The following is a 27,500-nucleotide window of genomic DNA, read 5'->3' on the forward strand; positions in this document are numbered from 1 at the left end:
CAACATTATTTTGATTGTCATTGCTGTTCATTCTCCATTTCTGTTCTAAGGCCTTCTATATGTTCTGCATTTAGCACATGTTGTATGTTTTTACACTTATAAAAAAGAACATTTCCATCCGATTTTTAATCACAGCAGCTCTGAAGAATAACGTTTTGCAAAATGGGCCAATTTGTCCTTGAGAAATGGAGACTGTGCTATGTGACCGCACTAGAGCAAGCTCAATCTGTTATCCAGCACAGCGGATGTTCAGGCTTTCATGTGTACTGCTGTTCTCCATCAGCGTGACTCAGCATGAACAGATGCGATGGTAAACGCTCCTAAATACGTTGGCTTGAAAAAGACCAAAATAACTGATTATTCTATGACAAAAAAAAAATCATAACAAAAACTTATCATAAGCATTCAAGATGCATTGACCAAACTCAGCTCAAACACCCTAATATAAATCTAGAAACTACCTAGCAATGACACCGAACACCCAAGCAACTGAATACTAATCTTTTAACAGTTCCTGAGAGGCCTTAAGGTGTTTAAACTTTCATTTTGTAAATCCTCTTGACTGTTTTAAGCTTTTCCAACAACTTGAAAATTAAACTGCTTCAAAACCTCAATGTTTTTAATAAACGGCACCAAACCTTAAGCACTCAAACTACTTTAAACTAGGGATGCTCTGATGAGGATTTTTGCAGCCGATTCTTTGTCATGGTGATCATCAATACCAAGTACAGATTCTGATGCTTCAAGCTTCATAATGCATTAAACACATTTTCCCTCAAAGTATAATACCTCAGTGGAGAAGATCTCGCATTACCTAAGAGAATAAATTAAGGATGCTGCATATACCTCAAACACATCTCTTTTAAACCATTTAGTGTGGACATGTCATGGCCAGAAGCAGCTTTACAGAAAATATAATAACACAGATATAAAAATTGGTAATAATTTAATAAATTAAAACAATGCCATTTGCAAATGATGCAAATGATGAAAGAAGAATTCAACATGTCTCACGAAAGAAAAGGTTTGGAGCACACATTTGATGCATAGGAAGTTTAAATACACATCAATAAATCAATTAATTATTTTACTAAAAGGAAATAGGCCTATAAACTACTGTTTATTGCAATAAGTAAGAAGTTATATTATTAAATAGTCAAGTTTTATTTGTCTAATAATTCCAGCCAGCTTTCAGTGAACCTGCAATATTGTCAAAAACACAGAACTTTCAGTTGTTATATGTAAAATGGCCTAAATGCATGCAAGACCATTCAAATATTTTGCTCGTCTCCAACTATTGACAGCAGATCTCTCGATGAGACAGAGGAGAAAGGGATTTGCACTCGCGATATCTTTACTGCTCTATTCATTTAATATAACAAATGTAATGCTTAGAACATCACTGTGCCTCTCGCGATCTGTTCTCTTGCTCATTCACCCTCGTCGCCATGTTTTCCAGGTCTTTTAACAAATTTTTGGGGATCATGGAGCCGGTATGAATATGCAGGAGACTTGCGGAGCTTCTGGGAGAGGTCTTAAGGTTGGATGAGACACTAGATAGAGGCGAGGGGTGAGGTCACAGTACCTCAAAACACTGGAAATACAATGGCTGCACTTGCAACAAAGAGCATCACGCACGCGAGTCGTGGCAGTAGACTGTATAAACACAGGTCGCACCGCTTCTGTATATATTTAAGCTGCGGTGACGCAAGCGCTCACGCCTGCACATATCATTTACCTCCTCATGTGTTGTATCTGCTGTAGGCTATGCATAATAGACGGGAGCGTCTTTCTCTGCTTGTAAACTCATAAACAAACCCCTGCGATCGGCTCATGAGATCGGCCAGATTAGCGAGTAGCGATCGAGTCATTAAAATGTGACTATCGATACCTGATCTTCGGCCAATCAATCGGAGCATTACTACTTTAAACTGGTTCAAACGTCAAAAATCCATAGATCAAATTTTGTGTCACATTTTACAATAAGGTTCATTAGTTAATGTTAATTAATGCATTTACTTACAATACATTTACAATATTTGTTCATGTTAGTTAACGTTAGTTAATGAAAATACAGTTGTTCATTGTTAGTTCCTGTGAACTCTCGGAGCATTAACTAATGTTAACAAGCATGGACTTGGATGTTAATAATGCATCAGTAAATGTTCAATTATGATTAATAAATGCTGTACAAGTGTTGTTCATGATTAGTTCCTGTAGTAAATGCATTAACTAATGAACCTTATTGGAAACTGTTACCAAATCTTGTCTAAGTATTAAAAATTTTAAGTAATTAAAATCTAAAGTATAAAGAAACTTTAATACTTTATTAAAAATTCTTTCTTTTCCTGTTTGTTACATTGTACATAGCTAACACATGCGTAATCATTTGCTTTATTTACTGATTCCCATTGAAAATTAACAAATTGAGCTAGTTTATTATAAAGGATTGAGATTTCTACCTTCCAATCCATCTTAGCATGGATCATTGTTTATCCTTCTCTCATCATCCTGTTTCTCATTACTTTTATTAAATATGATTATTTGATTATTTAAATGAGTATTTAACTTTGAAATGATTTTAACTAATGAATAAGTTAACACACTGATTTACGTAAGAATGTTCAGCGCATCTGCCTGTCTCTTTGTAACTATTTTCAGTTAGTTTACGGAGACCTCGAGTGAAACTTAAGAGCTGAGGACTGGAAGTAACTGTTTCTATTGTTATTTCTATGAGTTAATACTATCTAAACATGTCTAAAGTGATTTTGCTGTTAATTTTTTAAGGTAATTTTACTTTTTATCCAACATAGACTTCGTGTAGTAAGGATATAACTGCCTAAATGTAGAGTACACCGGTTTTTAACCAGTTTTGATAAAGACGGCTGAGAGTACACACAGTCTTGGGTGAGAAACAGGTTGTATTTTAAGTGTGTGTGTTATATTTGATTGTGGATCCTTTTCACAGGTCTGGAGTCAGCTCTAAACAGTCTAGTGGATGTCTGATAATTATATGCTTGAGATATTGTTCAGAATTGTACACCACACGCACCCCACGTGGAAATTATCTGTGTCTTAACCAATCAGGTTAGAACACCTATATGTATGACGCAGTTATGTGAGAGTATAATTGTTACTGATTTGTGATTGTAAGCAGAGCGGCTTAGGAACTCATTGCGAGTGTTGAAACTGATGAAACTGCAAACTGTATTCAGTAAACTTCATTTATTTATGTGAATCTTTGACTCCAGCTCTTCTTCATCTGACAGACTGGTCATTCACTGGGTTAAAACGGTAATAATCCCTATAATTATCTCATTGTTTATTTCTAACCATCCATCTCAGCCTTAAAGTTTAGGGATGCTAGGATCAGGATTTTTGAAGCCGATACAGAGTACCGATTCTAATGCTTCAAGCTATATATATGTGCATATAGCACATTTTCCCTTTAAGTATGATCTTTAAGTGGAGATCTTTTCTTTCCTAAGAGAATAAATGAAGAATGTCGCATATACTCCCTTAAACATGTCTCTCATAACCATTTAGTGTGGACTGCCTCATGTCAGAGTTAGCTTTACAGAAAATAATAGATAAAACCAAAATGACTAACAATGCAATTTGGACACACCACAAATAAGAGAAGAATAATTCAATATGTCTCAATCAAGAAAAGGTTTGGAGTGCATTTTTCCCTTCACTTCGACAGTGACAGTTTTCCTTGCCACTGTCGCCACTGGCTTGCTTGGTTTGGGATTTGTGGAGCTGCGCATCGATGAATTTGCTCTTCAATGTTTAAACCTTCGGCAGTGAAATTTAAACCACACTGAACTTCAACTCTGAAATCAGGACTTTACTAAGAACTTCCATGTAAAGCTGCTTTCCATGTTAATCTACATTGTAAAAGCGCTATATAAATAAACATGAATTGAATTGAATATTTGATGCATAAGAAGTTAAAATGCATCTTCCTCTGCTTACAAACTCGTAATCAAACACTTGTGATTGGTTCATAAGATCGGCCAGATTAGCGAGCACCGATCGAGTCATGAAATGTTCGGCTGATCGATCGAAGCATCCCTATTAATTTAACTATTTTAAATGTTGCATACAGAATAATAATGGAACATAGTTACTTAAACAACGATAACATTACCCTTATCTTAACCCAAATCGGCCCCACAAACAAAAAATAAGAAAGAAGTTATGTCTGGACAGCTTTTTAAATCGTATCACCAGCCTAAACGAACCGCACCAAAAAGGCAAACAAACTCTGGTGCATTTTAACTGATCTAAATGAGGCAGGTGTGAAAGATATTCTGATAGAAATATACAGATTTATTCTGATTAAGATAGTATTTCTGATATTTTAATATGACACCAAACACACAGACTTGACCTCTCACCTGTGCTGAATGACCTCCAGGTCCTCCAGTTTCTCTGGGATCTCCATGCTGTTCAACCACTGCTCTTTCTCATCAATCCAGAGCTCGCACGCGTCTGCCTCGCTGAACATCTTATAGAGCGCCAGGGCGTCCTGCAAAGCCTGCTTCCTCAGCCTGGTCAACTCCGAAACCTCTTTATAGCGCTCCTCGATGCCCGCCAGCCGCTCAGTAACGTTAGCACTCTTCGCCTGCTCAGGAGGAAGAGTCTGGGCCTGTTCATGAAGAGCGTCGATCACTGGACGATAGCTAGCCACTTCGGTTGATGCGTCTTTATGTTTCTTGACCAAAGCTTGGGTTGAAAACTCATCATGGCCGACGTCAGCGGTGGACACGATTCGAAGAGCATCTAACGTCCACGTATCGACGTCATCAGCATCAGCTTGGAATTGATGAAGGCTACAGGCTTCTTCCAAACGGGTTTTTCTTACAGATGCAAGCTGTTCTAGAGCCGCCCACTGCGCTTGGACGTCAGCGATGCGCTCACGGATTTTAGCTTCACCGAAGTGACCAGCATCAGCCATGGCTTGGCCTTCGCGTACAGTGTGCTGGAGGTGTCCAGAACGGCCGCTCATTTCGTCTTCCAGTGCGCGATGTTGGCTTAAAAGCCGCACGGCGCCGGTTAGATCCTTCCCGCAGTCGTCAGAGGATAATATCTGCTCTTTTTCTCGAATCCAGCCCTCTTCTTCTGCCATCTCCCAGAAGAACTTCCAGAGGCGGCGCGACTCTTCTAGACGAGCGCGGCGTTCGGCTGCGAGCTGTGTCAGTTCCTGATAGCAGAACTCCATGTGGGCCACACGGTCGCGGATGACCTGAGGATCACACGGTTTGTAGCCTATAGCGAGACGGAGAGGAGGAAAATGTTAGAAGGAAGAGTAAAAACAGGGAAAGTGATTGGCATTTTGGGATTTCACCTGCATTCTGAGCTATATTATTATGGGGATATCATTTTGGATATCATATTCATATTCATTCATTTTCTTTTCGGCTTAGTCCCTTTATTCATCTGGGATCGCCACAGCGGAATGAACCGCCAACTCATCCAGCATATGTTTTACGCAGCGCATGCCCTTCCAGCTACTACCCATCACTGGGAAGCATCCATACACACTCATTCACACTCATACACTACGGACAATTAAACTTACCCAATTCACCTACAGCGCATGTGTTTGGACTGTGTTTAGCCAAAAAAAGACAACAACCATCACCTAAAAAAGCACCAGAGCTATATGAGCAGTGTCTCGCTGCAAAGTCGATTTAAAGTATCGCCAGTCACACTCAATCTAGTAGCAAGCAACAGCAAAGTACAATTTCACAGTTGTTTCAGCCATGTTAGTTTGCTGAGTGTTCTGTATTTTTATAATTATTATTATATTTTTGTTTGTATAATAAGCTACACTGGGGCGACGCAGTGGCGCAGTAGGTAGTGCTGTCATCTCACAGTAAGAAGGTTGCTGGTTTGAGCCTCGGCTGGGTCAGTTAGCGTTTCAGTGTGGAGTTTACATGTTCTCCCTGCATTCGTGTGGGTTTCCTCCGGGTGCTCCGGTTTCCTCCGCAAGTCCAAAGACATGCGGTACAGGTGAATTGACTAGGCTAAATTGTCCATAGTGTATGAGTATGGATGTTTCCCAGAGATGGGTTGCAGCTGGAAGGGCATCCGCTGTGTAAAACATGTGCAAGATAAGTTGGCGGTTTATTCCACTGTGGCGACCCCGCATTAATAAAGGGACTAAGCCAAAAAGAAAAGCCATCTCCCTAATTTGAGTTCAACATGTTTACAGAAAGGTAAGGTCATTTTATTTGTTTACTGTTTCCTGTCTAGAGAAAAAGGAGTTTAATTTCTTTTTTGTTTAGGATTTACTTAACATTTTTCAATTTTACAAACATTTCAAACAACCCTTATAGAAATAATAATAGAAAATATATATAAACACAAATAATAATAATTAAAAAAAATTAAATAAATGAAAATAATAAAATAAAACCAAATTACACAAATAATGCAAGGCAGATGTCTACATTTATACAATAATCTCAAATTAATGAGTAATGAAAGATTACAGGTGATGTATTATTATTGTCAAGTGCTGGGGTGATCTGCCTAGATCCAGCTGGAGAGTTTTAACATAAGGGCGCTCCCAATTTTATCAAATGTTGTGTTATGTCTCTGAAGGGAGTATCTAATCTTCTCTAGTTTTACAAAATACTTTATTTAATTCTTCCAGCCACTGTACATGTGAGGGTGGCTGAGGGCTCTTCAAGTTTGATAAAATTACACGCCTAGCAAGCAAAGTAAGAAAGGCCACAAAGTTTAAAAGGTAAGTGGGTTATACATCATTATCAGGCATCACACCAAACAGGCCAATAATGGGTGATGGTGCTATATCTATAGAAGTAATGGCTGAAAGAGACTGAAATGAGCCACAATATGAGGAAAGAGCTGGGCATGTCAAAAACATATGGGTTAAAGTACCTAAACCCGAATGACACCTATCAAACTCCGGATCAATAGTTGGGTCGAACCGTGCGAGCCTACATTTCGACCAGTGTACTCGGTGAACCACTTTACACTGAATGAGGCGGTGATGTGCGCATATAGATGAGGAATTGGAACTGGATTATTGCAACTCTCTACTAGCCGGGCTTCCAGCTAATTCTATCAAACCTCTTCAGCTGCTTCAGAACGCAGCAGCACGAGTGGTCTTTGATGAACCCAAAAGAGCACATGTCACTCCGCTACTCACCCGTTTGCACTGGCTGCCAGTTGCTGCTCGCATCAAATTCAAAGCTCTGATGTTTGCTTACAAAGCGACCTCTGGCTTTGCTCCTTCTTATCTGCTCTCACCTCTGCAGATATATGTGCCCTCCAGAAACTTGCGTTCTGTGAATGAACGTCGCCTCGTGGTTCCATCCCGAAGAGGGAAGAAATCCCTTTCCCGAACTCTCACATTCAATCTGCCCAGTTGGTGGAATGAACTCCCTAACTGCATCAGAACAGCAGAGTCACTTGCTGTCTTCAAGAAACGACTAAAAACTCAACTGTTTAGTCTCCACTTTCCTTCCTAATCTGTAACTGCCTCTCTGGCTATACCACTAACTACTCTCAACAACAAAAAAACACATTACTAATGCTTTGCTTCTTTCAACTCTTTGAGGGAAATGTAATGAAATCTTTCTCCCAACTAAGAAACAAGTTTAATCTACCCTCAGGGGACCATTACAGATATTTACAAATAAGGGACTATTTAACAAAACATAAGAATTGGGATCAGCTCAGAAGACAACCAACAAACATAGAAAAACACTTGATTCATCTGATTGAAAACAAGGGCGTAATGAAAAAACAAGTGTCCTTAATTTATTGCAAACTGATGATGGATATGTCGGATTAAACACAACATATAAAACAATAATGGGAAATGGAACTCAATGTGACATTGGATGATGATACTTGGGTGGATGTTTGTTCTGGTTGTCATAAGGGAGTGGGGAGTCAAATGTGGAAGGAGTTTGATTGGAAGTCTAAAATTCGATTTTTCAGGACACCACTAAAGTGTTTCCGTTCTGGTAGTTGTGGCAGCAATAAGTGCTGGAGAAACTGTGGACTGGTGGGTGATCAAACGCACATATTTTGGGACTGTCCCATTGTTCAACACTTTTGGACTGAAGTTAAGGGGATCGTAGAAAAGCTCCTTAAAGTGAATCTCTCTTGCGACCCTTTAACGTTTTTACTGGATAAATTTCCAGAGGATCTGTCCCATGATCAAGAAACTTTGCTACATCTCCTGCTAATGGCTGCAAGAAAAAATATAACAATTAACTGGTTTAAACCTGAACCACCCACGGTTTCACAGTGGATACAAAAAACCAGACAGTTATATTCAATGGAACAGTTGACAGCACAAATACAGCTGAAGACTCAAATCTTTGAAAGAAGATGGGGACCAGTTCAAAGCCTCATTGGATAGGTCACTTATGTCTCTAAGTTTGTATTTTTGCATGAAGTTTGTCTATTTACTTTTATTTATTTATTTTTTTTCCTCAGATCTATATTGTCACTATATATATGTTTATTTGTATGCTCGGGCCCAATCTCAGGACTGTTCTTATTACTGTTTGTATTTATGTTGACTGTTGTCAATAAAAGTTAAAAAAAAAAACTAATGCTTTGCTTCTTAGACTTTACACACCTGAAACTTGTCTATAGCACTTGTTCACTGCTGCTCTTATAGTTGTGTAAATTGCTTCCTTGTCCTCATTTGTAAGTCGCTTTGGATAAAAGCGTCTGCTAAATGACTAAATGTAAATGTAAATGAATGAACCCTATCCAGAGCTGCTTCCCATGTTTCTTGGTCTATTTCAATATTATTGTCCGCAGACCAGCCGGTGCGGAGACTGTCAACTGGAAAAGACTGTAAATTGGCAAAAATTCTGCTTAATTTAGAGATTAAGCCTTTACTGCTTGCTTAAAGACATAAAATATTGTCAACCTTAGAAAGAGAAGGGACATTGGGAAAACCTGGGAAATGTTTGCGAACAGTCATGTACTTGTAAACATCTAAAAAAAATAATTTCTCGGGATGTTATACAACACATTAAGTTGGTCAAATGAGGCAAATGCACCTTCGAAAAATGAGTTTAATTTCTGAATATTTAAAAACAAATGTGAATAAATGTTTAACTTAATATAATACTTTTTAATTCCCTTTTTTAAATAACACTCACTCCATTTTAGCAGTAAGAAGCTACGATACAGATTATTGAGCTGAAACTTGACTACAAAATTGAATCGCAAATTAAATCGAAATTGTAAAAATCGCACAGCCCTAGAGTTTGTGTCTATCTCTGATTTAATAAGTCTTACCCTCCTCATCCACAGCAAATCTCTGTGCGTTTTTGTTGACTGCTTTGACACGGTCGGCCTGAATGCCGATATCAGCCTCTACCAGAGCGTGTTTCTGCAGCAGATCTTCAACTCCCAGCAAATGCTTCCCATAATCCTGAGACAACAGCAGCATCTGTGGAGGACAGCAGACGACCGTCAGAACATCAAACTAAAGACTGCATATTAACCCTTGTGTATGGTTGGGGGCTGTTTTTGCCCCATTGACTTCCATTATAATCACATTTTTTTGATTGCAAAGCCATGACCCCATATAATCATGCATTTTTGATTGTTGGTGGATTTCCCTCTTGCGATTATAGTATGTGTGCAGAAATACACTTGTTACTATGTTCTAAGAGGCTTATTTTGATTTTCTCAGATATATCAGGGTAAATGCACAAAGGTCTCTCTCACACACACTATACACCATATGAAAATTCAATTATAAGCCAGAAATGAAGCTTTTTTTGCACTGCAACTGATGATCAACAATAAAAATTACTAATTTTACCTATTCCCAACAGGGAAATCCAGCGATAATCAAGAATGCATGATTATATGTGATGGCTCTTAAAATGAAAATGATTTTGATGCTACTCATTTGTAAAGTGCTTTGGAAAAAGCATCTGCTAAATGAACAAGTCATTGAATAAAATCGATGTAGACTCAGAGGGCCCTATCATACACCCGGCGCAATGCGGCATAAGGCGTGACGCAAATGTTACTTGCTAGTTTCAGTTCAACGCAAGTCTCATTTTGTTGTCTTGCACTACGCTGTTTAAATAGCTAATGCATTTGCGCTCATATGTGCACTCATAGTTGTTCTGGTCTAAAAAGGAGGTGTGTTAAGGCGCATTGCTGGCGCGTTGCTATTTTGAAGAAGTAAAATAGACTGCACAATAGACCAGATCAAAGCAGGTCCAAAGTCCAGCACAGAGCGCGTTAGTTGTGCGCCTCGCTTAAACATTGCTTAATACACACAGGATGTACAGCAATACACAAATATATTTACAGATAAAAAAGAATTAAAGGATTAAAATATTACAAAAATTATTATTTTAGTTAAAAATATAAATATAAAATATAAAATAAATTTAAATTAAATTATATAAAATATAAAAACCACTGCCTTCATGCCTTCTTCACCACGGGGGGCTTTCAGTTTATTCATGACAATTTCCTTTTGTATAATGTTATTAGTATCATTAGTAGTATTTATTATATGCATATTTATATTTGTTTTATTAAAAACAAGCTTAGATTTGTCCACCTGTCAGGTTCTGGACCATATGGGGCATTGGACGTGTCTTAGGATATAACTCAGTGTTTTGACCACACTTCGTTGTTATTGTTCATTTATTCATATGCTGGAAATTAGAACTGAATTTGGAAATAGTTTTGTAAGAAATCTTTGCTCTTAACAAACGAAATTAATTATGTAGGCTAATGGATGAGAGAGAGAGAGAGTTTTAATTTTACTGCCATTTCAGCTTCTATGGCTGTGTCATGGCAAAAAAATTGATCAAATTTACCACGTTTTATAAATACCAATTTTCTATAATTATAAAAATATTCTAACAATTAAAAAGCAATCAACAATAAATAATACACAAGGTAAAATCCATAAATAACAATAATAATAATAATATATAAGATAAAAATCTAAAACAGTTTTTGAAGGTTTCCTTTTGATAAAAATTGTACAATTTTAGACGGATTCACATTTAAAAATATTTCATTTAAAGTCTGTCCAGATAAAAATTGTTGTCTGATAACATTAAAAATGGGGCACTTCACAAGAATATGTTTAACAGTTTGGTTTCTGTTGCAATATAGACCTTTTGGGAGGCTAATGGATGTCTTCAGTGGAGAGCGTACAACACCGATTCCATATCCACGAAAGAGTGAAAGTAAAGGCTGAATGGATTAGGCTCATTATCCTCTTGCTGCAGATGCAGCTTAATTGTTTTCTTAAATGTTTTGAAGTGTTCAGTTTTTCCACTTACAAAGTCGCCATGTAAATAGCAAATGCGCCATGGCACGACGCAACTGACTCTTAAAGGGAATGGGAGATGGCAGACTCTGATTGGTTTATTCTTAAAACACACCCATAACTCATTAAGAGAATAAGCTCAAGCCTGTTAGACCATGCGCCACAGTACACAGTGTATTTTCTTATCCTTAAAATAGTGGATTCGGACACGCCCTTAATGCTTTTGTGCCCTGCACTTCAGACTTTGCTCCTAGATCGTTAAAATAGAGCCCTTAAAATGCTTAGTCCAGTGGTTCTAGAAATCAACAAAATAAAAATTGTACTTCTACAGAAAAACAGAAGAATTGAAGCTAACATTACCATAAGTTTTAAGAAAAGCTGTCAAAAAATCCATAAAAATATTAAAAATGCATCTGCAAAATCACATCATGGTTATCTTTGATTTTATTGCACATCCAGTTTAAAGTTTAGCACGTTAAAAAATGTATTTGACCTCAAGTTGTGTAAATTACACACTGTGTTCATCTGTTTCATCTATACATGAAAAAATGGAAATTGGATTGGGTTACCTTTAGCAGTTTTTTTGCATTGGAAGAAATTATTTTGAGAGGTGTTTTGCCAACATTTTTAGGATACAAATAAGAGATGCATATGAAAAAAAAATGTTTATGAAAATCTCAACTTCACTGTGCAAAAGCCTGTACTCTGACCTTCATCTCGTCCATCCAGTCCATGATGTAGAGCATCTCCTGGAAGACGCGCTGCAGACTGAGGTTCATCTCCAGCCTCTGTCTTCGGGCCTTCAGCAGCTCCAGCAGATACTCCCACAGCCGCAGCACGTTGTCTTTGCGCGCGGCGATTCGCTTGATATCGTGATAGTTTTCAGTCTCCAGCTCTCGGGCCACGGCCACCACTGCCTGCACTCGCTCCTCATACGCTGCTATATCAGTCTCAATGGCTTCATGTTTTTTGGTTGCTGCCTCGACCGCCTGGAGGTCGAATCCGAAATTATCCTGCAGAAGAAAAAAGAGAATTTTAGAAAAAATGGATGTTAAATATAATAATGTTTTAACCTCATTGGAAATGCAGTTCAATTTGAGAGTTTGCTGGTGATCATCATCTTAATATTATTCATTTGTTCATTTGGCTTTGCCTTAGTTCCTTTATTCATCAGGGGTTGCCACAGCGGAATGAACCACTAATTTATCCAGCATATGTTTTAGGAGGGGGATGCCCTTCCAGCCGCAACCCATTACTGGGAAACACCCATACACTCTCACATTCACACACACACTCATACAATACAGCCAATTTAGTTTATTCAATTCCCCTATAGCGCATGTGTTTGGACTGTGGGGGAAACCGGAGCACCCGGAGAAAACCCACGTCAACACGGGGAGAACATGTAAACTTGAACCAGCAACCTTCTTGCTGTGAGGCCACAGTGCTAACAATGAGTTACCGTGCTGCCCTCTTTTAATTTAATATACTAATTAGTATAATTATTATAATTTTAGTATAATTTTTTATATAATAAAAATATTTATTTCCTGCATTTGTCCTGGATTAATGAATGTTAGAATGCATTTACTTTAATTTGGCTCGTTTTCTAAATAATGAAAAATTGTCATTTCATTTCTTTGCTTTCTTGAAAAATCATAATTTTTTAAATGTTTTTTTTTGCTTCAACTGTTAAGTGTAAGCGGATTGTTTTAAGTATGCAAAAACGCTACTTTAGAGTTACTGATTACATGTTAAAAATTATTAAAATAATATTAATCATTTCCCAGAGATGGGTTGCTGTTGGAAGGGCATCCGCTGCATAAAACATGTGCTGGATAAGTTGGCGGTTCATTCCGCTGTGGCGACCACTGATTAATAAAGGGACTAAGCCGAAAAGAAAATGAATGAATGAATAATATTAATCATTTCACTTTCATAAAAATTATAGAAATATATTTAAATAAAATATATAAGTAATACCATAGAGTAAATATGCATAATAAATATCATGTAGGTTTACTTGAACAATTATCAACAATTCACAAAAGAGTTATGCAGTAAAACAGAAATTATAATATGCATTTATCTACAACAAGTAATAACAATAAAGAAGTATTAATAAATTTGTTGTGAGAAATTTGGCTTAATTGACAGATTTTCTTTTAAGTTATAAAACAATATACTGCATAATAATTATTAAAATATAATTTCCCCCATTTTTAACCAATATTGTAAATAAATGATAAAGAAGAAACTACCGTCCTGTGTATCATTTAAACATCTCACCACCAGGGGGCAGGAAAATGCTTCAAATAGTGAGATAACATTGCAGAAGCAGTACAGGGTTATTGTGTGTGTATTGAGTGCATATGATGTGTGAGAGCGTCACCTGTGAAACGAGCCGCTGGTTTTCGCTCAGCCAGGTTTCTCTCATTGCTGCCTTACGGTCGAAGCGTCTGGCGAGCTGCTCCAGCTTCTCCTGTCGGATGAGTTCAGTCCTCAGCGCCAGCTCTCGCTCGTGTTCGGCTTTCTCCAGACGCTCCCACGCCTGAAACGACAGCACAACACAGTCAACACACACATACACACATTTACATCAGCAAAATACTGCGGAATCATATATGCAGCCAAACATGGGGCCGGTATATCCGACAGTATGATTACCTTGGATAAAAATATTACGGTCTCACGGTATTGTGATTACTGCTCTAAAATATCTTCATTTTAAATGTCTGGGTAAAAAATACAGCAACTTTTCCCCCCATCAAACACAATATACAGTGCTCAGCACATACAAGTACACTCTCTCTTTTAAATACATAGTTTTAATAGGAAGCTACACAATACTATATCTGTGCATATACATTAGATTAGTCAGTACTGAAGCCAAATCTGGAGCTTATCTAACAAAATAACTTACGATAATGGTCCAAAAACTAGCTCACCCAAATTTATGTTATAGAAAAATATTTAATACATATTTAAAAAAAGAGGAAAAAACAAGAAAAGCAAAAAAAATGAATAATTTAGTTGAAATTTTGTAGATTTGTCATTTTTTTTGAAATATTTTGCTTGAATTTAATTGTATTATCCTTCAATTTCTAAATATGTTTGGTGACTAATATAATTTTAATAAATATATCTGTTTAATAAATCTGTTTTGTTTAAATGCACCCAAATACACTGCCTATATCCTCTGAGAAATGGAGAAAAATATTCATTTTCAATACAACACAATGAACTCAATTATGCTGAGCACTGTATTTATATTTTTAAGAAACATTTTAAGCACTGTATTTATATTTTTAAGAAACATTTTAAGCACTGTATTTATATTTTTAAGAAACATTTTAAGCACTGTATTTATATTTTTAGGAAACATTTTAAGCACTGTATTTATATTTTTAAGAAACATTTTAAGCACTGTATTTATATTTTTAGGAAACATTTTAAGCACTGTATTTATATTTTTAAGAAACATTTTAAGCACTGTATTTATATTTTTAGGAAACATTTTAAGCACTGTATTTATATTTTTAGGAAACATTTTAAGCACTGTATTTATATTTTTAAGAAACATTTTAAGCACTGTATTTATATTTTTAGGAAACATTTTAAGCACTGTATTTATATTTTTAAGAAACATTTTAAGCACTGTATTTATATTTTTAAGAAACATTTTAAGCACTGTATTTATATTTTTAGGAAACATTTTAAGCACTGTATTTATATTTTTAAGAAACATTTTAAGCACTGTATTTATATTTTTAAGAAACATTTTAAGCACTGTATTTATATTTTTAAGAAACATTTTAAGCACTGTATTTATATTTTTAGGAAACATTTTAAGCACTGTATTTATATTTTTAAGAAACATTTTAAGCACTGTATTTATATTTTTAAGAAACATTTTAAGCGCTGTATTTATATTTTTAAGAAACATTTTAAGCACTGTATTTATATTTTTAAGAAACATTTTAAGCACTGTATTTATATTTTTAAGAAACATTTTAAGCACTGTATTTATATTTTTAAGAAACATTTTAAGCACTGTATTTATATTTTTAAGAAACATTTTAAGCACTGTATTTATATTTTTAAGAAACATTTTAAGCACTGTATTTATATTTTTAAGAAACATTTTAAGCACTGTATTTATATTTTTAAGAAACATTTTAAGCACTGTATTATATTTTTAAGAAACATTTTGGAGCAGTAAACATGTCAGGCTAAATAATTCAAATGGGAAAATGCCTCTTTGGAGATCTTTCTTTTCTGTGGATATAAAGTAAAGCCACTGCACTGTTCAGCTCTACAGCATGCTGGTGCATAAGTCATTTTTTTCAGATGTTTGCTGAATCGTGGGCTGACCAGTAGCTTTTGATGTAGATAATAAATAATAAAATAGTCATAAAAAAGAAAACATACATATACTGTAGGAACGATATAACTGAAAATTCAAGCAATTTTAAAAGGCTGACTTTTCTAAACTGCGTTAAACCTTAAAACCGACCGTCTTCCATGTGCAGCTGATGTCTTTTTAAAGCTAACATGCTAAAGTAAACTAAAGAACTAGAATTACAAACAATACTGAGTTTATAGTAGGACTGTGCAATTAATCGAAAACTCAGTTTCGATTTTGGCTTCTAGTGCAAAACATTAATCAAGATAAAGTGATTATTCCATTATATACCGCCCCCCGCTTTCTAGTTGTGCACGTTTGTTGCTCTGCAAAGCTCAGTTTCACGTGAACACTACTAAAAGCATGTACTGTAATGTAACGTTTGCAGCACATGATGTGCATCATTCATTAATGTACATTCGAATCATTCATGTTTTTAAACGCGTTAAAGAGATCCCATGCTGTTGTGTGTGTGCTCAGCCTCAGAGACGAGCAGAGCAGCACACACATCTAAAAGTCATCTTAATGTGAGCGCTTTAATGGTCAAATACATGCAAATTTGTCAAAACGCGGTGTTTAGTGATTATTCATATTAACCCACATTTATGTAATAAACAAACAAGTTGAGAATCAAAACACACGTGAAAGAGAAACCATAAATCAGAACCGCACTGCTCTTAAAGTCACAGCGCGCTATATTCCTGCTGCCAACTGTTTTTATCATTATTAAATCGAACAACAGAAGGAGAAAATCCCTCACTCTTGACTGAAGGACTGCTGTAGCTGTAATTAAAGTATTTTTCTTACAGTGAAGATGTTTAAAGCAGTTTGTTTCATATTGTTATTCTTTTGTATTTATTTCCCTTTCCTTATTTACAGGGAGGAAAATAACTGTATATATATATATATATATATATATATATATATATATATATATATATATATATATATATATATATATATATATACAGTTAAAGTCAGAATTATTAGCGGACCTTTATATATTTTCCCCCCAATTTCAGTTTAACAAAGAGTTTTCTGTTCAACCCATTTCTAAACATGATAGATTTAATAAGACATTTCTAATAACTGATTTCTTTTATCTTTGCTATGATTACAGCACATATTTTACTACATATTTTTCAAGACACAAGCATTCAGCTTAAAGTGACATTTAGGGTAATTAGGCAAGTCATTGTATAACAGTAGTTTCTTCTGCAGACAATCAAAAAATATATATATAGCTTAAGGAGGTTAATAATATTGACCTTAAAATAGGTTTCAAAATATTTAATCTTGCTTTTATTCTAGCCATAATAAAACAAATTAGACTTTCTCCAGAAGAAAAAATATTATAGGAAATACTGTGAAAAATTCCTGAATCTGTTAAACATCATTTGGGAAATATTTATAAAAAAATAAAAAATAAAATTCACAGGAGGCCGAATAATTTTGACTTCACTTGAAATAATCGTTATAACAATTATGACCAAAATAATTTTGATTATGGTTTTTCCCACTATCGAGCAGTCCTAGTTTATAGCATAGTTTTGTCTTTACAATATGCACCACCATAGTGACAATAATTTCACCCAAATGTCATAGTAATAGAATGTTATTTAGTAAGTTAACAGGTGATGAATCCTTCACTGAACAAAATGCTTTTTGTCCTGTTTTTCATTACAAATATAAAAACACACTTTTTTTACAAGAAAAATCCATTTTGATTCATTCATAAATTTTATTTATTTTTCTCAGATTTTAAATCCATTTTTCAGTAGAGATGACTTAATTTCCTTAATCGGATTTTAAATCTATATTATTCATTCATTCATTCATTTATTTTCTTTTTGGTTGAGTCCCTTTATTAATCCGGGGTCGCCACAGAGGAATGAATCGCCAACTTATCTTGCACATGTTTTACGCAGCAAATGCCCTTCGAGCTGCAACCCATCTCTGGGAAACATCCATACACACTCATTCACACTCATACACTACAGACAATTTAGCTTATCCAATTCATCTGTACTGCATGTCTTTGGACTGTGGAGGAAACCGGAGCAAAACCCACGCGAATGCAGGGAGAACATGCAAACTCCACACAGAAAAGCCAACTGACCCAGCCAAGGCTTGAACCAGCGAGCTTCTTGCTGTGAGGCGATAGCACTACCTACTGCGCCACTGCGTCGCCCCTATGTTATACATTTTATTATGAATTTTGATATCTTGAGTCAGAATTTGTAGATGTTTATTTATTGCCTTAATTTATTATATTTAAGTCCTATAGCAGATTTAACTCATTATATTCATAGAAACATGACAAATATAACTTACGTACTTTTCAATTAGTTTTATTTTCTTTTCTCATTTGACATTTTGACCCATTTGATGTATTTTAAGCAAAAAAATGACTTCATTTTGATGCATTTTTTCAGAAAACACTTAAAACATTAGTCCTCAAGCAAATACATCTCAAATTTAGAAATGTGTAGTTATTTGTACTGGAAAAACAAGACAAAAAACTCTGATGTAGGTTAAATTAGTGAAAATGAGGTAAATTTGACCTTGTTGATGTCTGAGATGAGTTTTCCCTCTCGTGGCATGTAGACCTTCTGGTTATTGGCCCTCATCTTGCTCTGGATAGTAAACAGAAGCACCTCCAGGTTTCCCTTCTCAGTGAATCTATGGAGAAAGAGTAGAAAATAAGCTCCAGTTCGCTGTTGTTTTGATACAATGCGTGGTGTGTTTCTGGCAGACGCTCACTTGGGTGGTTTCTCTACGGTCCTGTAGGTGTTGAAGGCCTGAAGCTGCTGCTGGACTCCAACCAGAGAGTTTGCAAACTTGCGGTTGTTGAGGATGATGATGGTCTGTTCAATCCACTCCAGCAGATCAGACGCCAGAGACTCGTATTTCTCGATCATTTTCTCAGTTTCGATGGCATTGTCGAGCACCTAGAATGGGATGTATGCAAAAGGACTTTTAATTTTCAGTAACCCAGTTCAAGCACTTCCAGTGAACTGATGTGCTGTAACAAAAATCGCCATGTTTAAGGTCTGTTTTCTTTAAAAGTCAGGGAACTTCACTGCCTGATTGATATATAATATAAAGAGGGTCTCAGAATGTACAAGAAACACTGCAATAAATTACATTGTTCACCTTCATGTCTTTAAAATATGAAAACGTATTTTACTCCAGTATTTTCAATGAAGTTTCTGCGCTAGCCTGCTGCTCCTGACATTTAAATGTTTTTCATCTCATTTTATACTACTAAATGAAAGCTTAAGTCTGTTTAATTGACTGAATTTTAATGACATTACAACATCGATGCTTTAAAAGGAACCGTATGAGATTGAAAATAGTCACATAAACCTTTCACCGGAAGTTTATCAGTAGGAGAAAAACACTAGCTGTGCATATAGCCCATAACACAAGCAAACAGTGAGTCTGATTCACTATAAAAAATTAAGTTCAATCAAATTTAAGGCAGCGTAATGTTGGAATATCAAACCAATTCCATGCGTGTTCAATAAGAAAAGGTCTGAAGAGGGTTTTCTGCAATGCCAAAAATATTAGTAATTTATTAGATCCAATGCAATACAAGTTCAATCAAGTTTAAGGCAGCTTAATGTTGGAATATCAAACCAATTCCATGCGTGTTCATTGGAAAAGGTCTGGAGAGGGTTTTCTTTAGTGCCAAAAATATTAGTAATTTATTAGATCCAATGCAATACAAGAATTACATTCAAGAGGTTCGCAACTAACATACATTTCCCTGACTCCAGCATATATACACAACTGATATTACCAGGTGGAGGTTTGGTGTAACGTCACTTATCAGTCATTCTACAGTCCTTTGGCTTGATATTCCAACATTAACAATAAGCTTTAAAAACCATTGACTTTAATTTAAATTAAAGTAATTTTATAATTTAAATTAGATATTGCATTCAAATGTAAATAATAAAAACACAGAAAAGATCGAATTATTCAGTTCATAAAAATTTTTTATTTAATTTTATTTTTAAGCCCAGTGGCAATTTAGGAAAATAAATATTCAAATTAGGCAATTTCTAATAGTTACATAATGAATTTATTTCAATCAATATTACACTATATTTCTTTATTAGCTTCATTTTTTTTCTAAACTGATGAATAACAATAAATATAAAAATGTAAACATTACTAATATTTTCATTTAAAAAACATTCATTTAGTCATTTTATTTACTTTTTTTACCATTATAATTTTATTTGTTTAGTTTTATTTAAAAACTAAATCATTTTATTTTTAATACGAATATTTATTTTTATATTAGGATTTAAACTAAATATTAGCATTAAATTAATTATCTTGTATAATAAACTAAACTTCGCATTAAAAAAATATTTATATTTATTGCATAAAAATCTAATAATAATAAACAGGACACATAATGCTGAAACAATCAGTCAATAAAAGCTCCACTAATAGAAAACAGAAATCAAATGTAAGTGTTTTAAAGACCTTTCCGATTCGTTTTCCCTCCACCTTCAAGGCCTTCATCTTGGAGAAATAATGGTAGTATGTGACGACATAAGTGATGACAGACTTCTCATCGGGATGGTCTACGCTGATATCTGCACAAGTAACAAACAAACAAGGTGTTATTGTGTGCTTCATGATGAAGAAGCAGAAGTCGTAAACCAAGGACTGAATTTCACCTTCAGGATCCAGCAGTTTGGTGAGTCCCAGATGCTGTTCGGCCAGATTGAAGGCGTTCTGCAGGTTATAGTGAGCGTTGGACTTCTTCAGTTTGTCAAAGTCAATCAGGTCTGGCCTGGACAGATTAAAAAGCACTGTTAATCAAAGTTTCACTCATTTTTGGAGTCTCTTTCATAAGATGTACATTCTTTTAATGCCAAAAATACTTTCTCTTAATGTTTGACATGGTTAGTTTAAAGATCTGGTCTCTCTAAACTTTTTCTTCTTCTCTGATAGGTCAGATGGCCCTATTCAACCCTGATTAGTAAAATAATTCTGCTGTAATTGGTCAAATGGCCCTACTCAGCTCTTATTGGTCAGATGACACTACTCCGCTCTTATTGGTCAGATAGCCCAACTCAAATCTTATAGGTCAGATGGCCCTACTTAACTCGTATTGATCAGATAGCCCAACTTAAATCTTATAGGTCAGATGGCACTACTCAACTCTAATTGGTCAGAAGGCACTACTCAACTCTTATTGGTCAGATGGAACTACTCAACTCGTATTGGTCAGATGGCCCTACATAACTCATATTGATCAGATAGCCCAACTTAAATCTTATAGGTCAGATGGCACTACTCAACTCTAATTGGTCAGAAGGCACTACTCAACTCTTATTGGTCAGATGGAACTACTCAACTCGTATTGGTCAGATGGCCCTACATAACTCATATTGATCAGATAGCCCAACTCAAATCTTATAGGTCAGATGGCACTACTCAACTCTTATTGGTCAGATGGCCCTACTTAACTCTTATTGGTCAGATAGCCCTACTTAACTCTGATTGGTCAGAAAATTCTGCTATTTTGTTCAGATGGCATTACTTAGCTCTTATTGGTCAGATGGCCCTACTCAGCTCTTATTGGTCACTAGGGTCACTGGTCTGATTAATCATATGGCCCTACTCTGCTCTGATTGGCCAAGTGGCTCTACTCAGATCTCAATTGCCAGATGACTCTTCTCTGATTGGTCAGATGGCCAAACTATGCTTTAATTGGTCAGATGGGATAACTCCAATCTGATTGGTCAGATGTCCATATTCTCCTCTGATTTGTCAGATGGCCTTGCTCTGCTCGGTCAAATGGCCTTACTCATCTCTGATTGGTCAGATCTGATTAGTCAGATGACCCTACTCAGCTCTGATTGGTCAGATGGCCCTAATCTAATATTATTGATCAGATGGCCCTACTCAGCTCTGATTTTTCAAATGGCTTGGTTCTGTTTGGCCAGATGTCCACCCTCTTCTCTGATTGGTCAGATAGCTCTACTCAGCTCTAATTGGTCAGATTGCCCAATTCTGCTCTGATTTGTTAAATGGCTTGGCTTTAATTGGCCAGATGACCCTACTCAGCTCTGATTGGTCAGACTGCCCTGTTCTGACTGGTAAGATGTCCACACTGTGCTCTAATTAGACAGATGACCATAATCTGCTCTTATTGGTCAGATCGCCCTACTCTCCTTTGATTGGTCAGATGACCCTACTCAGCTCTGATTGGTCAGACTGCCCTGCTCTGACTGGCAAGATGTCCACACTGTGCTCTAATTAGTCAGATGACCATAATCTGCTCTTATTGGTCAGATCGCCCTACTCTCCTTTGATTGGTCAGATGACCCTACTCAGCTCTGATTGGTCAGACTGCCCTGCTCTGACTGGTAAGATGTCCACACTGTGCTCTAATTAGTCAGATGACCATAATCTGCTCTTATTGGTCAGATCGCCCTACTCTCCTTTGATTGGTCAGATGACCCTACTCGACTCTGATTGGTGCATTGAGCTGATACTGTTACCTGTGTTTGTGAATGAGGGCATTGAAAGCCATTCCATCACGCCAGCTGGTGGTGAAGTTGTGGATGTTGACGTTGGGATAGCTGTGAAGCACAGAAGAGCTGTCAGACATCAGGAACACAGAAACATGTTTAATCTGGACGTCCACTCACCCTGCGGTCTTCATCTGGCACCACAGAAGCAGGGCGTCCTTGGCTGAGCGTTTCTCTTTGTTGTCTTCTGTCTCAACGCTGATGTCTTGGATCTGTAATCATGGATTTGTTTGTGCATTATTTGTGCATTTAATATATTTTAAATGATATAAATGTCAAATAAAACACTGCATGAATAAATCTCTAAAATGACTACACGGGTGATGCTATACCTGGAAGCGGAGGATGATGGTCCAGATGAGTCCGAGCGTGAGTCGGTGATTGCCGTCGACGATATCATGTGATCCCATGTTCTCCAGATGCACACGCTGCTCCTTGAGGAACTGCAGGGCTTTATCCACATTCTCCAGACAGTGGATCCGCATGCGGCCCTTCGTCGGCTTCGGCTGCAGACATCACAGCAGATGCATGAGTTATTATGGGACATTTTCATAATGCATCGTAATGACCTTTTCACATTTCTGGGTTTCTCAGTAGTGGAAGTCGACATAGTTAGTAACTCAAAGCGCAGTGAATGGGAAAGTACAACAAATCATTATTTTACTATTTGCTAACTATTACTATTAATACTATTTGCTGAAATAATAAGAGGAAAACTCCATGGTGTTATCAAGAATTTCAGAAATGGAAAACAATAGTGTGAGACTGATAACGGCAGCCAGAAGAGATAGTAATGTCAGATTTACTGTCCTGCCCCCATACACACTGCATTACACACACCTCACACAAGCGCTCATTCGTTTTTTGTAATTTGATGCAAAGATGATATAATACATACATAAATACATAGAAATAAAGATCAAATAAATAAATAAATAAAAAAAAGGTAAAAATAAAATGTAAATTTGATGCAAAGATGATATAATACATACATAAATACATAGAAATAAAGATCAAATAAATAAAAAATAAAAAAGGTAAAAATAAAATGTAAATTTGATGCAAAGATGATATAATACATACATAAATACATAGAAATAAAGATCGAATAAATAAAAAATAAAAAAAGGTAAAAATAAAATGTAAATATAATAAAATGTAGATATAATAAAAAATAAATAAATAAAAAAAGAGAAAAAAAAGTGTTTAAGATGAAAAATGCAATGTGGGACGGGAGTGTGCTCTTTTTTTAGCAACTGTTTTAGAACTTCCCATTCAGTTTCCTACATATGATGGAGAAATTACTAGGAATAATAAATAGCAGAAAATGGTCAAACTACTTGTTCTACAAATGAGAGTGTGCATGAATATACCCCAGGGTTCCCACTCTTTCATAAACAGCCGATTCAAGGGCTTTCAAGGACTTATTAAAGCCATAAATTTCAAATCAAGCTCCTTTTTAATTCATGCCCCTGCATATGTAGTGACATTAAAGTCCTTACTGTACTTAACATTTCACCTACACTTAATAATTATTAAAAATGTAATGTCAGAATGATGGGGCGGCACTGTGGCCTCACAGCAAGAAGGTCGCTGGTTCAAGTCCTGGCTAGGCCAGTTAGCATTTCTGTGTGGAGTTTGCATGTTTTACCCGTGTTGGCGTTTGTTTCCTCCGGGTGCTCCGGTTTCCCCCACAGCCCAAACACATGCGCTATAGGGGAATTGGGAAAGCTAAATTGGTCATAGTGTCTGTGTGTGTGTGTGTAAGAATGTGAGAGTGGATGGGTGTTTTCCAGAACTGGGTTGTGGCTGGGAGGGCATGTGCTGCATAAAACATGCTGGAATAGTTGGCGGTTCATTCCGCAGTGGCGACCTCTGAAATAGAGATTAAGCCAAAAGAAAATGAATGAATGAATGTCAGTGTGATGACTTATGAAGGTGTCATTTTCAAAAATGTAGACTGTTAATGTTCATAGAACTTAATGAAAGTTGTTGGACTTGAAACTGGTAATTTTCAAAAGTGGTTTCTGAAATATTTATAAAATTATAATTATAAAATTATTTTTTAAATATTGTTTTAAAAAAGATTTTAATTCAAGAATTTTAAATTAAGAATTTCAAGTTTTTTTATTCTGTTTTTGACATCAGAATGGCAATTGCTGGAATACTTACAAATACTGTTTAATTGAGCACTTTCAAGAACCTGTGTTTGTTTTTAAGAACTTTCCAGGCCTTGAATCCATTTGTCTGAAATTCAAGTACTTGCGTGGGAACTTTTCTATACAAAAAAAAGTCGAATAATATAATAAGAATAGATCAGTTGGCATATTTAAGCAGAACCACGAGCTGTTTTTAACATCTAAAAACCAATGGAAGCGAATGAGGCAGGAAGACTCGAGCCAAAAATATTCCAATGGCTGTGCATGCTCGTACATCAAGAAAGAGGTCAATAGTAGGGTTGCACTATATTGTAAACATTTAACATTGCAATATTTTGTTATTCTGCAATAGATTTATATATATATAGATTTATATATATATATATATATATATATATATATATATATATATATATATATATATATATATATATATATATATATATAGCGATATGAATGCAATTTCACCAGGTGACTATAAATAATTCTAATTGTAAAGGATTTATCATTTTGGTTGATTGATTGGGATGATTCTGGAGGTGCATTTGCTTTAAACTTATCGAACAATACAATAATACAATACAACAATAATATTAATACAATAACACAATAATAATAATAATAATAATATTTATTTAAAAACACATATAGCATTTCAAAAAGAATTTGTGCTTAAAACAATAAAAAAATATTGGTATTTGTATTTAAAACTATTTAAAAAAACTAATATTGTACTTTTTAGAATTATATAATAATGTTATTAATAAAGTCTAAATATACTTTTCTAATAATTTTATAGGTAAACTATTAAATAATAGTCAACTAAAACTTTATTTCATTTAAAATTTATTAAAAATTTTGCAAAATTTAAAAAATAAAATAAATTTTATCTAAGCCTAACCTTTTCACTCATCACAGTACACGCGCTGCTGATGTTGTGACAATAAAAGTGATTTGATTTGATAAAAGAAATGATAATATTGAAATACACATTTTTTATTATTTTTCGAGGAGTCTAACATGTAAATGTAATGTGAAATAATACTGTATAGTCCTTGTTGTATAAATGGTTCAATAAAATTAATCAAGGTTACAAACGGTACAATTTACGATGTCTCAATGCTCATAAAGTCACAGGCCTCAAAAACACATGCTAAAGATAAATTATAATCCAGACTCAACATTGCATTTCATATGATGCAACTATGGCGAACGATCACATTGCGATGTCGATGCTGAAACGAAATATAGGTCAGTTCTAGTCAATAGTCAGTGATGATTTGAGTTTACATGTGAACACTTGAGCAGTGTGGTAAGAGTTAACAGGGATATCCATTGCAGAAAGCAGTAACTGGACCTGCTGGACTCAGCGCAGCGTGTGTTAGCGATGCAGTGGCTTTGGTTTCTGTCGTTTTGCACACAGGTTCATCGGCTATTTTTCTTTCTGACACATTCGGGAAGGAAAGAAGGTCTCACAGGAAAAGCTACGTGTCAGTTAATATGATATATTAAATGCCTCAGGAGGGAACGTCCTATTTTTTACATTAAGGTTAAGTTAAGACCACAGCTTTTCATAATGCAGAAAACTTTGCATGCAGGGAAATACATGAAATGCAGAAAGCATTCACAGTTTCCAGGAGCTAAATGAGTAAATGAGTAACCGTGTTGTAAAACAGCATTGTGCTTGGGGTGATTTTTATGAGAAGACTTTGACCTGAAGAGCTCTACATGCCTGCAAAAGGAAGACAGCTGAAAAAATAAGTTAATAAATGAATAAACATTTAAGCATTTTGTACAATATTACGTGCTAAGGAATAAAATTTTTTACACAACTTCTTATGCAATTGCATATACATATATATATATATATATATATATATATATATATATATATATATATATATATATATATATATATACATATATACACATATATACACATATATACATATATATACACATATATATAAACACATATATATATATATATATATACATACACATATATACACATATATACACATATATATATATATGTACACATATATACACATATATATACACATATATATATACACATATATATACACATATATATACATAGATATAAACACATATATATATATATACATATAAATACACATATATATACACATATATATATAAACACATATATACACATATATATATATACACATATATACACATATATACACATATACATATATATACACATATATACATATATATACACATATATACACACATATACATATATACACACATATATACACACATATACACATATATACACATACTACATTCTATATACTGGCGGTTCATTCCGCTGTGGCGACCCCGGATTAATAAAGGGACTAAAAATATTTAGCAAAATTCTTTATACTGGCGGTTCATTTCGCTGTGGCGACCCCGGATTAATAAAGGGACTAAGCTGAAAAGAAAATGAATGAATGAATTCTATATACATATCTACAAATTGCACATCATTTTATCAGTAATTTAATCAATCTAATACTATTTATTTAAAAACGCATATAGCATTTCAAAAAGAATTTGTATTTAAAACTATTAAAACTGTTGGTATGTTTTTAAAACTAATTTAAAAAACTTATATTGTATTATTTAGAATTATATAATAATGTTATTAATAAAGTCTAAATATAATTTTCTAATAATTTTAAAGGTAAAATATTAAATAATAGTAATCTAAAACTTGTCATATCATTTAAAATATATTAAAAATTTTGCGAAATTCGATATTTATTACAAAAAAAAATTTTTTTATCAATAAATGAAAATTTCAAAAGATTATTTTCTGTAAAAATACATATAAAGCATTTAACATTATTAAAGAAATTGTATTAATTAAAAATGAAAACTTTCTTAAAACTATAAAAAATATATACGTAATTGATTAATTCACATAATAATAATTCTTATAGGTAAAATAATCATTCATTCATTTTCCTTCTGCTTAGTCACTTTATTCATCAGAGGTCGCCACAGCGGAATGAACTGCCAACTATTCCAGC

General features: G+C 34.8%; 1 protein-coding gene across 3 annotated transcripts in view; it reads right to left on the bottom strand.

Annotated features, from left to right (window-relative positions):
* sptbn1 (spectrin, beta, non-erythrocytic 1) overlaps positions 1–27,500 on the bottom strand; it is a 192,292-nt gene that overhangs the window by 42,402 nt on the left and 122,390 nt on the right. For all 3 annotated transcript variants that reach the window (XM_056467682.1, XM_056467683.1, XM_056467684.1), the window contains 11 exons: positions 22,621–22,794; positions 22,409–22,500; positions 22,259–22,339; positions 20,426–20,541; positions 20,229–20,341; positions 18,489–18,676; positions 18,290–18,407; positions 13,713–13,871; positions 12,031–12,333; positions 9,307–9,460; positions 4,404–5,274 (listed from right to left, as the gene is read on the bottom strand). In XM_056467682.1, the coding sequence (XP_056323657.1) occupies positions 4,404–5,274; positions 9,307–9,460; positions 12,031–12,333; positions 13,713–13,871; positions 18,290–18,407; positions 18,489–18,676; positions 20,229–20,341; positions 20,426–20,541; positions 22,259–22,339; positions 22,409–22,500; positions 22,621–22,794 (2,369 nt within the window). The remainder of the gene's footprint in view (positions 1–4,403; positions 5,275–9,306; positions 9,461–12,030; positions 12,334–13,712; positions 13,872–18,289; positions 18,408–18,488; positions 18,677–20,228; positions 20,342–20,425; positions 20,542–22,258; positions 22,340–22,408; positions 22,501–22,620; positions 22,795–27,500) is intronic.

The sequence above is a fragment of the Danio aesculapii genome, chromosome 11 (genome assembly GCF_903798145.1).
Source record: "Danio aesculapii chromosome 11, fDanAes4.1, whole genome shotgun sequence".
NCBI classification, from domain to species: domain Eukaryota; kingdom Metazoa; phylum Chordata; class Actinopteri; order Cypriniformes; family Danionidae; genus Danio; species Danio aesculapii.